The following is a 15,022-nucleotide window of genomic DNA, read 5'->3' as shown; positions in this document are numbered from 1 at the left end:
TCCGTATCTCATTGTCAAGAAAATTAATGACGTTATCTACCGAATAAGCAAGATTCCTAGGGGAAAGCCGATGATAGTCCACCATAACCGGTTGGCGCCGTACGAGGGAGACCACGACGTAGATGAAGAAGTGGAAGTAAACCAAGTTCGAAAAATACCTGACCTCACGTTCGAGGAGTTCATGGGGGCCTATGGAGGTACCGGTAAAGCGAGACATGGTGTTACCAATGAAGAAAAGCGAGATCTACTCGCACTTCCCGATGACTATTCACTGGCCCATACCATCCCGGCCAGTATCAAAGACGCACGAGGGTTGGCATCCGCCTTTCGAAGGAAGTTTGGTCGAGTTGCAGAACTTCAATGCCAACTGCCAGCTCCTGGAAAAGCATTGAAACTCCAAGATGCATCACGTTACCTATTCTATCTGGTAACAAAAGACACTGTCCATGACCAACCTACCTACCAAGATGTATGGGATGCATTATTTCAATTGAGAGAGCACGTGTTGGAGTCCGACGTGCAAAAGTTAGCCATGCCAAAGTTAGAATGCCGCCAATTAGACTGGAGAGTTATCCGAAATATGGTAGAAGAAATTTTTAAAGACACCGAGGTCCGGGTGTTAGTCTGTTGCAATCCGCATAGTTACTGGTGCGGAGCGAAGACCGTCCCCTGTCACTTTTATACAACTGGGAGTTGTAAAAGAGGGTCCAGTTGCAGATACCAGCATCCAGTTCCAGTCCCGACAAGGTTCCAGGAAGAACCATCTTTTAAGGAGGGGGCAATGTGACACCATTTAGTCCGCTCACGAATTGGCCTATTTCTTCCCGAAGCTTCTCGGCGTTACGAGCCTCGACCATGGAATTCGAGACGACCGCTGCCGAAGTATATATAGAACCGAGATTCGAGCACAGGCCAGTCATTCATTCATCGAAGCGCGTCGCGTAACTTAATGTATTCGAATCAAAGATATGAAATGTATTTATTAGTTATCGGAATTATTATGTTTAGTTAATTAAATCATAAATTTGAATTTGTAAATAAATTAGATGTGTTAGTTGGTGTTATTTGTAATTATTAAAATAAATAAGTGATGTAAATAAAATAATATAAGTAAGTCTTCCTTTATTTAAATTAAACTTAGTGGCTAAAGATATAAATAAATAAAATAGTAGAGTCAATCGCGTAACAGTATTATTAAATTATTATATTAGAATTATTATTTATATTAATATACATATAAAGATTAAAAATATATTTTATATACAAGTATTAAAATACAAATTAAAATAATTCTGTGTCCGAATTTTGCACTTCTTCTTCAAACTCTTCATCTAAACTAAAATATTTGGGGAATTAATTAAATATAAATATAATCAATCAATTGAGATTATGTCAATCGTGACGTTTAAAATGTAAAGGCAAATACATTCGTTGCTGGTGTTTTAAAGCCGATTCGATATCACCGAAATGTGAGTCGTTCAGCAAAAAACTGTGACCAGAACATAAAAAATTTATAGTAATATCTTCAAGATGATGGGATGAATGCCAATTATATTTTAATATTAAAGTAATTTTGATGTTGTGATTCTGCCCCCATACGAATCGCTTCACAAGATCAAATGTTTTAAGTCAGATGACAAATATTTTTGGGTGTGGCTTATTAAGCAGGATCCCACTTACTTCGCTCCTCTACCAGCTACTCCTTCAGCCCATGCGCAACAGCATCCACGATTTTCAAATCCACTATGCACCCCAGCATTGTAGACTCAAAGTCTCTTATAGAAAACGATGTTATTTGGAATCCTTGGAAGTGTTTCTCCAAAGAGAAACAGAGAGTAGAGTTTTCTCCAAATCAAAAGTGAGGCACTCGTAGTCATTCAATTATTTTTCCTTTTTAAAACCTTCTCTTCTCAAGGATTTTGCAGTTTAAGCCTCATCAAGATGCCGTCTGTGTTTTTCAGTTAGTTACTGTTTCTTCTCGTTATCTGTTTCATTACTAATTTCCATTTGTAAACTGTCTCATACGTTGCATGTATTCTTTTTTAGCGTCTTAGTTCGCAAATTAAAGTTGGAATAAAAGATTTGTTTGTTTGTATTAAAATTTGGTGATACAGCATGCATCTAATCCACTTGCTCAAAAGGTAAACGAATAGCGGCAGGCGACCATGTGGGTTGGATGCGTTCTGCAATAAGTTGATAGATATAAGAACATGTTATTTGTTAACTATGTGGTTTGGATGTTTTCTGTAAATAAATAATTCGTGATTATAAAATAAACATTTTCAGTGATGATCGTTTTCTCCTATAAAATGCTAAGATAGCAGTTGGTCGTCTTCTGCAAAATGAAGAATGGGTTGAAAGCAGTCGAAAAATGACATTAGCTTAATTTTTGCTATAATGTGAGTTGGTAACTTGCTGCAGAACTGGGTCCACTTGTCATTGCGATACAAAATAAAGTATTTATAAGAAAGTGTGAGCACGGACCAAAAAATTTTACTTTTTTTGTCAGTGTGCTTTCAAAAAGATCCTCACATTTACGTGAAAATTTCACTATTTCTACACACTGTGTATAATTATAAATAATAATTAAATACTGAGAGATTTATTGTCATAAGTATTTTAGTAAAGCCGAATTTTGTTGTATTCAGTCGATTGCTTGTATTTGGTGAATCGGCTATTGGCTGCTGTTTTTCAAATGAAAAAAATTGGATAAAAAAACTTTTTTAACCAATTATATAGAGCATAACAACTTAAAAAATACATACTAAAATTATTCGCAGTTATTTCACGTTTTATAGTATTTTATACGATACAACACAATTTTTTATGTAGAAAGTATATTTCTAGAATTGGATGGGACGTATCTCTGTATATTGAAAATCACTAGTACGCACTATTACCAAAAGAAGCTTTCAACAAAAATCAAGCTCAAACACAAAAATAGTTATTTATGAAACAGCTCGTGAAGTATGTTTTTTGCGAACGCACGCGATGTTTAGAGAACGAGCTACAACGGAGCGAGTGCTATACATCGCGTAAGTTCGCAAAAAGTACTTAACGCAGAGTTTCATACAATATTTTATCTACCCTATGTCATATTATGTATAAGTTTTTAGTTTATGAAAACTGTCATTATAGATAGCAGTGCGTGAAGGGTTTAAAGTATGCGTGAAGTAACAATGTATTTTAAATGGGATTTACTTGTTCGCACACTTTCAATGGGTTCTTGGCATACTTTCATATAATCAAATATCCTTAACTTTCGCGTTTCCATGGTGATGACAATATGAGCAATGACTTACAACAAAATTTTTGACAGTTTTGTGGTTTAAAAGTAGTTAGGATTTTTAAATGTCAAAGTTCTAAAAATTGTAGAATAGAAATAAATTCCAGTGACGAAGAGTTACAGTTTTTTTATTTGTTTATCGTAGATAAAATATTGTATGAAACTGTGCGTGAAGTTCGTTGTCGCTCGTGCTCTAAAAATCGCGTGCGTTCTCAAAAAGCATACTTCACGAACTGTTTCATAAATAACTATTATCTACGATAAACAAATAAAAAACTGTAACTCTTCGTCACTGGAATTCATTTCTATTCTACAATTTTTAGAACTTTGACATTTAAAAATTCTAATTTCTTTCAAACCATAAAACTGTCAAAATTTTTGTTGTAATTTACTGTTCGTTATGTCATCACCATGACAACGCGAAAGTTAAGGATATTTGATTATATGAAAGTGTGTCAAAAACAGTTCGAAAAAGTAAATCCCATTTACCACCAAACCCCAAAAAAACGAGGAAGACCCAAAAAGACATGGAAAGAAGGGGTAACCAAAGCAATGAGTGCAAGGGATCTTAGAGATGGCCAATGGGATGATAGAAGGACGTGGAAGTTAGGCATCGGACAACGTCGAAAGACGTTCTAAAACCGATACATATATATAAATCCCATTTAAAATACATTGTTATTTCACGCATACTTTAAACCCTTCACGCACTGCTATCTATAATAACAGTTTTCACAAATTAAAAACTTATACATAATATGACATAGAGTTGGTAAAATACCTTTTTTTGCCTTATTTGTTCTCAAAACGGATTTCGCGCCAATCCATACCAATATTTAATAGTTACAGAATTATTCTTGAGTTTGCAATTCTAAGGTTTAACTTTATTTAAACACCAATAGTTAAACATAAATTATTAAATTAATTCTTATTAAATCAAATTAAGAAATTTTAACGAATTTTAAGAAATTTTACGGAATTTAAAAAAATTTAAGAAAGTAAAAAAATTTTAAGACATTTAAAATTTTTTTTTCTACAAACGTGTTAAAAATGCAATTTTTAGCACTCCATACGAGCGTTAAAAATGTAAGTTTAAGGCACTAGTGCTTTAAAATTTTTAAGGCACTGCAGTTCGTATTGACCGTATAGGCAATTTTGATGTAATATCAAAAAAATATAAAAATGTCAGTCACATTCAAGTAAAAGTTTTTGTAGATATTGTCCTGTAATTACGTTTATAGAAAAAATATTGTATGATATGCGTGTTAAAAACTACATTTTTAAGGCACTCATGTGAATTGCAGAACTCGCTATCGCTCATTCTGCAAACTTTTACATGCGTGCCTTAAACGTGTACTTTTAACATTTATATCATAAATAAGTATTAAGACATTTAAAAATTTTTAATAGATTTTAAGAAATTTTAAGGGATTCAGATATTGAAATGGTTGCTGATGTGAGCACATATTTATGTAGGATAGGTAATAAGTCTACTACTCACAAGCTTATTTGATTTTATTTATTTAAAGTGTAAAAGTAAAAATTGGGCGACCGGTTTTTAAACAATTTTAAGAAAGTTTTGGAAATTTTGAGAAATTTTAGAAGTTTCTAATAATATAAATATAAAATATGTAATTTGTAAGTTGTAAGTTATTTGTGATATTTACAGAACTAATATTTTGTAACTCTTTTTGTTCAGAAACATAGGATCGGTAGACGGCCCTCGTTCACTGCCTCGAAGAGGGGTCAAATCACGTCTGTTGCAGTTCAGCACCAATAACGGGTACGTCTTGTCGCACCTCTGAACCAACCATCTCCTGAACTCCCCTCAGTGTCGTCATTCTGGCAGCGGCAGGATCGAGGGTCGTTCTGCCGATTTTAGTTCAGTTTCAGTTTCTAACAGATAGAACAGTTCTTGTTTTTGAACAGCGCCTGCCACTGCCACTGTATGACGATCGTTCTTCTTTCTTTATTTGTTTATATTTATTATTATTTTACTATATATTATATGTGTGTGTGCCTGTTCGAAAACATTTACTGCTATCCTTTTGTATATATTAAATATCATCTATGACATATATATTTTTTACATGCATGTTATCCTTATCAATATAACGAATTCAATTAAAAAATTTGCTAATAAATTCAAGTTACGAATACTCTGGTATATTTTTACTTAAGATGCCCCATCAGCGCGTCATCAATATTACTTCGGGAAATGGTAGCACATCCTTTTCCGAAAGTACTGCGAAACTTTTGCAACAGTCCGTCCGCATTATTTGACAGTATCTAGATGAAGGGTCAATTTTGTGACAATATACTCATAGGTGCGCTAATAGAAAATAGTAGAAGTATAATACGCATAATATCAAACAATGATATTATAAGTAAATAAATATTTACAAAAATAAACCAAAATAGGTGAAAAATTAAAATCGTATATTTTGGATTTTTATTTAAATTTAAATTTTAAACTATTGATGATATTTCCAGAGTAAAAAACCTATTAAAATTTTATATTATACTCGCATTAGAATTCGAAATATTTTTACGTAAAAGATACTTACCTATAAAACTCACAATTAATAATAATCTATTTTTTAAATTAGTCCGACAACTTCTATTACACAAAAATATAATAAATTAATTAAAAACAAACATTTTTTCCCTATGGATCAACACTACCGAATGCCAATATCTTAGAAAATAATACACTACGACACTGAACAGATATCAATAGATAATAGAACAGGTAAGAGAATCGTGCTATTACATTTCGATAGCTTAGTGTGAAAACCTCGTATCTCATTTCACAGAAAATTTTAGAGGAGAGATTTTAAACTGAATTTCTGCATACTCTAATTAAAAAAAAATATTTATCTTTACATATTTTTGATTCTGAGTACGTTTAGATCATTACACATACATTATTCATATATATTTTGGGTTAGAGTATGCAGAAATTCAGTTTAAAGTCACTCGTGTGAAATTTTCTGTAAAATGAGATACGAGGTTTTTACACTAACCCATCGATTTAGAAAACCGACATAAGCTTGTCAAAATAACAGTGACTAGTTATCTATGTTGCCTAATCAGTTATTAGTTATAATATTTTCGATTTCTTGTTATTATAGATACTCAAATTTAATAGTATTCTGGGCTAATTAGCAAAATACAAGAAAAAGTTATTTACCAGCAATTTTATTGCTAGAGTCGAATCCTATGATTGTATATATTAATAATATAGGTATGCAAAGTCTGCAGACAGTGTGCTACTTTTTTTTATAAACAAAATGGCGCCCGAAAATCGTGTTTTTTTTTTCAATTTTTGCTCTATAACTCCAAAGGTTTTAACTTTACACCAAAAACACCCAAATAAAATTTCACCATAATTAAATTCTGCATAGAGAAGTGTTTTTCCCGATTTACTCTGACGAAAATTTTCCCCGGAAAATGCGGGTATTCCCAACAATATCTTTAATTTTGAACTAAAATTGTAGCTGAGTAATTGATTATCAATAATTAAATAACTTGGAAATATAAAAGCTCTTTTCGTATAGATTATAATTATTTCAGAAGCCGGTAGAAATTGAATGAACAGTTGGGCAACAATTACAATGTTAATTAAAAATTTACGGTCGCCATAATAACCACAATAAGTATGATACATATGGATAACTATGATTTTTGTATAAAAGGACACTGTACCTATCTAATGTACTTTACGGAATTGAAATTGGACTATTTAACCTGCCTCAGTAATATTTTAAAATATTATAAACAATTTTTTGGCTTATGAACGAACAGAATATCCCGGGAAATATTAAATTAAATTAAATCACGAAGACGGTATGGGAAAAAAGCGGCAGGACGCTTCTTTTAAAAGAAAAAAACGTTTAATTGAGATGAGTGGTTCCTGAGATACCACCGGTCAAAGTTGACCGGGATTTACGGCAAAGATATAAACAAGAGGATCATAATTTTTAAACCATAACCTTTTTAGTTTTGCCCTCTTTCCCTACGCCAATTTTCATATCTTTAAAATACCCATAACATACTATATTATTATAAAACAAACTATCGATATTACGAGTGAAAATTAACAAATATAGCAAAATTTAAATAAAAAATAAGGTTGTAGAGAATGTAATCTTAAAGTTCAAAATCGGTATACGTTAAAAAATGCATTTTCGCGGCTTCCCATGGAGCAATTTTCTTCATTCATTTTTTGTTCCCAAGTAACTCGAGTAGAGCCATCTAACTAACGTATTTTTAAACGTCAAACTTGCTTTTGTTTTGTTATAATATGTTAATTTATTTATAAGAAAAGAAAACTACATATTTTTTCCAGTTGTAGACTTTTTGTAGACAAACTTACTACAAGTGTACTTTTTAACGTTAAAAACACAAATATTCTCATTTTAAAGCTGTATAATTATTCAAAGAGTCTTATTTAAAAATTAAAAATTTTGGTTAAAATAAATTAATTAATTTATTATAACAAAACAAAAGCAACTTTGACATTTAATAATGCGTTATTTAGATGGCTCTACTAGAGTTACTTGGGAACAAAAAAAGAATGAAGAAAATTGCTCCATGGGAAGCCGAGAAAATGCATTTTTATAACGTATACCGATTTTAAACTTTGAGATTACATTTTCTCCAACCTAATTTTGGATTGGAATTTTGCTATTTTTGGCAATTTTTACTCGTAATATGGATAGTTTTTATTATAATAATATAGGTTATGAGTATTTTCAAGACATGAAAATTGGTGTGGAGGAAGATAACAAAAATAAAAAGGTGATGGTTGAAAATTATGATCCTATTATTTATATCTTTGCCGTAAATGGCGGTCAACTTTGACGGGTTGCATCTCAGGAACCACTTATCAAAATTAAACGTTTTTTCTTCTAAAAGAAGCATCCTGCCGTTTTTTTTAATACCGTTTTCATGATTTAATTTAATTTAATTTAATATTTCCCGAGATATTCTATTTGTTTATAAGCCAAAAAATTGTTTATAATTTTAAAATATTCGTGAGGTCGCCTAAATAGTCAAATTTTAGTTCTGTAAAGTACATTAGATAGGTACAGTGTCTTTTTATACAAAAATCATAGTTATTCTTATGTATCATAATTATTGTTGTTATTGTAGCGTACCGTAAATTTTCAATTAACAATTAAATTTTTGCTAAACTGTTCATTTAATTTTCACCGGCATCTGAAATAATAATCTACACGAAAAGAGCTTTTATATTTCCAAGTTATTTAATTATTGATAAACAATTACTTATCTAAAATTTTAGTAGAAAATTAAAGATTTTGTTGGAAAAACCCGCATTTTCCGGGGAAAATTTTCGTTGAAGTAAATCGGGAAAAACACGTCTGCATGCAGAATTTAATTACGCACGGTGAATTTTTATTTGGGTGTTTTTGGTGTAAAGTTAAAATCTTTGGAGTTATAGAGCAAAAATTGAAAAAAACACGATTTTCGGAAGTCATTTTGTTTATAAAAAAAGTAGCACACTATCTGCGGACTTTGGATACCTATATTATTAATATGTACAATCATTAGATTCGATTCCAGCAATAAAATTGCTGGTAAATATCTTTTCCCAAAAATGGCTTATTCTCCGATAATCTGCCCAGACTATAGTTCCAATGTGACACAAAATGTAGGTATGGGATAAAAAAGTTTATTTGAAGAAAGTGTATTTTTATGTTCTTCTGAATGGCGGTACATTCTCGTTTTTGTAATATTTTATTTAATTATATAGTCATTTCCACATAATAACATATTTCTCAAATTGGGCTATGTAACGCTACTCTTTACTATATTACGATTATAGGTGCCAAATATCTCAACAAAATATTCAAAATTAAAGCTGCAATCTTGGAACGCGTTTTCCGTTTTGATGACGCGCTGACGTAGCCTCTTATCACAAAAGATCCAAAAGTTAATAACGTGAAATTGCACTGTTGCGTTTACCGATGTTTTCAACCAACTAGTTCCTATTGAGCAATCTGTCCAGAGGTAAATACACTGCGGTGCAAAAAAATCGATCCACTAAAAATTTGGTAATTTTTGATGTTTTGAATTTCCTGAACCTGTTGTCCGATTTAAGTAATTTTTTACCACGTTATAGCCTTATTCTCCGGAGGGACCGCAGACGTTCGGATACAATTAGCGTCTCTTTGCAAAGACAATGACGTCGACTTTGCAAAGTAACAAGACACTTACTCAACACACACTTCACATTACACCTGAGTTAGTGATACAATTACGTGGCTAAAGGTTTTAGTTCTAAACCAAGGCCAGAATCAGAGAAAAAAAAAACAAAAAAAAAAGCCTTATCCATTGACAATATCGATGTAATAATATTGTTGCTAGACAGTTAAACTGTCATTGTATACCGGGTGTACGAATTAAACTGTGTTTTTTTCTCAAAGTTCGCATCACCCTGTGGACTATTCTGGCCTTTATAAAATACTGAAATTAAAACCCAACTATAGCCTCAGGTTTTCTTAATATTTTGTATTTCGATTTATTCGCTTATGTTGAATAATAAAAAAGTTAGGTACTTTAACAACTGGCCATGTTCGTCATCAGTACAGGGTGTTTTTAAATAAGTGCGACAAACTTTAAGGGGTAATTTTACCTGAGAAAATAAAGACAATTTGTTTTATAATCATATGTCCGCAACCGCTTTGTTTCCGAGATACGGGATGTTCAATTTCTTTTTTACAAACTGACGATTTATGTATTGCTTTAAAACCAGTTAAGATAAGCAGATTAAATTCGGTGGGTCTTAAAACGTAGTTATTGCCTTTTTTTACATACAATTAAGAATAGTATATTCACATTGACGTGCGTGACTGGTGAATAATAAATTCTTAATTGTATGTCAAAAAATGTGCAATAACTACGTCTTAAAACCCACCAAATTTGATTTGCACATCTCAACTGGTTTTAAAGCAACCAGTAAATCATCAGTTTGTAAAAAAAAATTAAACATCCCGTATCTCGGAAACGAAGCGTTTGCGGACATATGATTATAAAGCAAGTTTCCATTATTTTCTCATGTACAATAACCCCTTAAAGTTTTGTGCAAATATTTTAGAAACGCCCTGTACTGATGACGAACATGGCCAGATAAAGTACCTAACTTTTTTATTATCCAACATAAGCAGATGAATCGAAACACAAAATGTTAAGAAAACCTGAGGCTAGCGTTGGGTTTTAATTTCAGTATTTTATAAATGCCAGAATAGTGCACAAGGTGATGCGAACTTTGAGAAAAAAACACAGTTTGATTCGTACACCAGGTATATAATGATGGTTTGACTGTCTAGTAACAATATTATTACAGAGATATTGTCAATGAATAAGGCTATAACGTGGTAAAAAATCACTTAAATCGCACAACAGTTTTAGGAAATTCGAAACATCAAAATGACCAAATTTTTAGTAGATCGATTTTTTTGCAAGGCAGTGTATGTTAAATTGCAAATTTAATGAATTTTTGACCTTATTGGACAAAAGTGATAAAATATCAGCTTAATAGAGCTCTACACGTATAGTTCAGAGAAATAAGGAAAAAAATAGCCTGTTGGTGACACAACCCCCTCCAGGTCGAAATCAAATTTTTTGAGTAGTGTGGACATCTATAATAATCACCTATATGTTTCCTGCAGCCGATTTTGATAATATACATAGTTATAAACAATTGAAGATCAAAAAACGCTAAATTTTCGCTTTTTTCGTTTATTGCCAAATGGCTAAGCATTTTAAACAAATTTGGAAGTAAGAAACTCATAAACTATATAAAAAACTTCAATATGGCTACCGCTGAATATGTCTATCCTTATTGGTTGCTTAGAAAATTGCAAAATAATTCATAAATTTTGAGTTTTTATAAATATTCATAACTTATGTAAAAATGAACTTAGAATCTTCTTATTATACGGAATGCTGGGATTTCTGGTGCTTAAATTACACACTAAATTTCATAACAATTGGTCAAATAGTTTAAAAGTTATTTAAGTTGTTTATCCCAAATTAATTTTTTTTGTAACACTATAAGTCAGAAAATGATGAAGTTACAGTAATACTTTGGATAGTTTATGAAAGAAGAAGATTTATACTAATAACTTAATTAAAAAATAATAACAAAAAATAATTCTAAGTATCGCAAATTATTTTGCAAAAACATGTCGATTTTTTGCTTATAAACAATTAGAATAACTTTTTAACCATTACCCGCAGAAAAATTATTTTTTCACATTTAGAAAGACTGAATTTTTATACAAATTTAAAAAAAGAAAAAATTGTCCTAGGACAATTAGGGACGAAGTTGCCGCCCCCCATTTTTTAATTCACAGCAGCTTTCTTTATAACAATTACGAAATCAAATCAGTCACATTGGAAAGAGCATACTTCAGAGTTTTAATGTACCAAGTATAAAAAATATATAATATACTTTCAAACAAATCGTCCACAAAACTTCAAAATGTGACCCTTAAAATCGGCCGGCCTCGAAACTTGGGGATCGATGAGAAGGGGGAAGGAAATGTTAGCTGTATCTCTTGTTCTCGCCTATGAAATTCGACGTTTCTTTTTTTAATTTGTATGTAACTTTTGCGTACAGTACGAGTATGCATTATTTAAATAAATTAATTGTTATATACACCATCAAATTTGTTTAAACAATTTTTTTTCATTTTTTTTAATAATATTTGAAGTAATTTTAATCACAAAACATACATATTTATGAATAATATAATACTACATAGTTTTTTATTAAACTTAGTAATAATTTAAAGTATGAAAAAACAAATTATCCCATTCGATTGTTTCTAAAAATAGTATTGGTCTATGGAAATCAGAAAATCTCAAATAAACTAGGTTTTATTTTTTTAGTAAACATGCTATTAGATGAATGAAAAAACTGAAGTTACAGAACCACCAAAAAAGAGATAAACGTAATTGATTGGGGTTGGAAATTAAGCTAAGAACCGTTAGTGCCGATCCGATCAACAGATCGTCTTTATATCAGATATTTTATTAAAATAAACTATCTGCTCTTGCAAAACTGGTTGCACCGAGTACTTGTTAGTACAGAGATATAAATAGTTTATGGACTTCGGTTATCAAAACCTCAATCTTTCTCTATTATCTATTTTGGAGTTTCTTTTTTTAATCTGCATGTACTCTTTGCGTACGTTACGGATATGTTTTTTGTTAATAAAGTGGTTATTTAATTAACTATGTAAATTGTGTAAACAATTTTTGGAAATTCTTTTACGATATTTTTAGGATGACTTTGTTGGCAATTATAGGAGTGGATCATATGCACTTGACTTTACAAAAACTTATAATAAATGGGTAACTGATAATTGTTACGTTTTTCATAAAAATACAAGTATTCCTAGATAAACCTCCTTTAATTTTATTTTAATAGTCTTGCTATTATACCAAAATGTATGAAATATATTTTGTTTTTTTGCAATCTGAAAATTATAACTTTCAATGTTGTAAGATACAATTATTACAATATTGTAGAAAATTTCTGAAAATAATTTTGTTCTTTTTATCCTCTCTCTAATTTTGTTACATTTCATTTTTCGTTTATCTAGTAGCATGTTTATCAAGAAATAAATCCTAGTTTATTTGAGATTTTTTATTTTCAATTTAATATTATAAGCCAATTTTAGATTTAGGAATAATTGAATAGGATTAGTAATATAATAATTACAGGGTGTAACAAAAATACAGGTCATAAATTTAATCGCATATTCTGGGACCAAAAATAGTTCGATTAAACCTAACTTACCTTAGTATAAATATGCACATAAAAAAAGTTACAGCCCTTTGAATTTACAAAATGAAAATCGATTTTGTCCAATATATAGAAGAGATTTTTTATTGAAAATAGATATGTGGTATTTTTATGGCAGGAGCATCTTACAAAAAAATTATAGTAAAATTTTGACACCCCATAAAAATTTTATGGGGGTTTTGTTCCTTTAAACCCCCCCCAAACTTTTGTGTTCGTTCCAATTAAATTATGATTGTGGTACTATCAGCACTGTATATGTGTAGATAAACAATGCTATTAGTTAAACACAATGTTTTTAAAACTTTTTTGCCTCTTAGTACTTTTTCGAAAAGTCAGTTTTTATTGAGATATTTTAAATATTCGTCAAATCCACCACATACATATTTGTATAATATGGTTAAGTACGATTATGAAGACTTGGTAATCGTATGAAAATTTATTATTTATAATTTACATTTTTAGGCATATTTTGAACCATATTAAAAAAGAAGCCACATCTTGATAACAGGTGCCTTATCGAAAAAATACTAAGAGACAAAACAGTTTTAGAAACATTGTGTTTAACTAATGGTGCCGCAGTAATAGTTCAATTGGAACGTACACAAACATTTGGGGGGTGTAAAGGAACAAACCCCCATAAAATTTTTATGTAAACATATTAAAAAAAAAGAAGCCGCAACTCCATAAAAACTGCCTTATCGAAAAAATACTAAGAGGCAAAAAAGTTTTAAAAACAGTGAGTTTAACTAATGGTACCACAATAATAATTTAATTGGGTTGTACACAAAAGTTTGGGGGTTTTAAGGGAACAAAACCCCCATAAAATTTTTATGGGATGCAAAAATTTCACTATAATTTTTCGTTAAGATGTTCCTGTCATAAGAATTATACATGTCCATTTTCAATAAAAAATCTCTAATAGTTTTCGATATATTTAAAAAAATCGATTTTCATTTTGTAACTTCAAAGGGCTATAACTTTTTTTATGTGCACATTTATATTAAGGTAAGTTAGGACCAATCGATCTATTTTTGGTCCCAGAATATGTGATTTAATTTATGACCTGTATTTTTGTTACGCCCTGTATAACTAATACAGTCGGAAAAATGAAAGAATATCCATGAACGAACATATAAAACACGCTGTATTTTCCTGTCACCGTGTCACACAAAAAATTGGCCAGCGCAAGTACATGTAATAATTATTGTTACATGTACTTGCACTGGACAACTTTCTTTGTGACACTGTGACAGGAAAATACAGCGTGTTTTATATGTTCGTTCATGGGTATTCTTTCATTTTTCCGACTGTATGTACGTTTTACAATAAAAGTTACATCAAATATTATTAAAAAAATTGAAAAAAATTGTTTAAACACATTTGATGGTGTATATAACAATTAGTTTATTTAAATAACGCATATTCGTAATGTATGTAAAAAGTACATACAAATTAAAAAAAGAAACAACGAAATAAATAATCGAGAACCAGAGATACAGTTAACAACTCCTTCCCCCCTCTCATCGCTATCCCAAGTTTCAACGCCGGCCGATCTTAAGGCCATATTTTTAAGCTTTGTGGACGATTTTCTTAAAAGGAAATCTTTTGTATACTTAGTACGTTAAAACTTTGAAGTATGTTCTTTAAAATGCTGCTAATTTTATTTCTTAATTGTTATAAACAAAGCTGCCGTGAATTAAAAAAAGAAGGGGGCTAACTTTGTCCCTAATTGTCGTAGGACAATTGTTTTTCTTTCTAAATGTGTATAAAAATTTAGTTTTTCTAAATATGGAAAAATAGTTTTTCTACGAGTAACGGTTAAAAAGTTATTCTAATTGTTTATAAGCAAAAAATCGACATGTTCTTGCAAAATAATTTTACACTATTTATAATTA

The 15,022-nt window shown here is 30.6% G+C and overlaps 1 protein-coding gene across 1 annotated transcript in view; it reads left to right on the top strand.

The window, feature by feature from the left end:
* The window catches only part of LOC126882573 (uncharacterized), a 481,344-nt gene that overhangs the window by 269,495 nt on the left and 196,827 nt on the right, over positions 1-15,022 (top strand). Inside the window, exon 8 of the mRNA XM_050647545.1 lies at positions 4,986-5,069. Coding sequence (XP_050503502.1) covers positions 4,986-5,069 — 84 coding nt within the window. The remainder of the gene's footprint in view (positions 1-4,985; positions 5,070-15,022) is intronic.

This window comes from Diabrotica virgifera, chromosome 3 (genome assembly GCF_917563875.1).
Source record: "Diabrotica virgifera virgifera chromosome 3, PGI_DIABVI_V3a".
In the NCBI taxonomy this organism is placed as follows: Eukaryota; Metazoa; Arthropoda; class Insecta; order Coleoptera; family Chrysomelidae; genus Diabrotica; species Diabrotica virgifera.
This window is presented reverse-complemented; position numbering and strand designations above follow the sequence as displayed.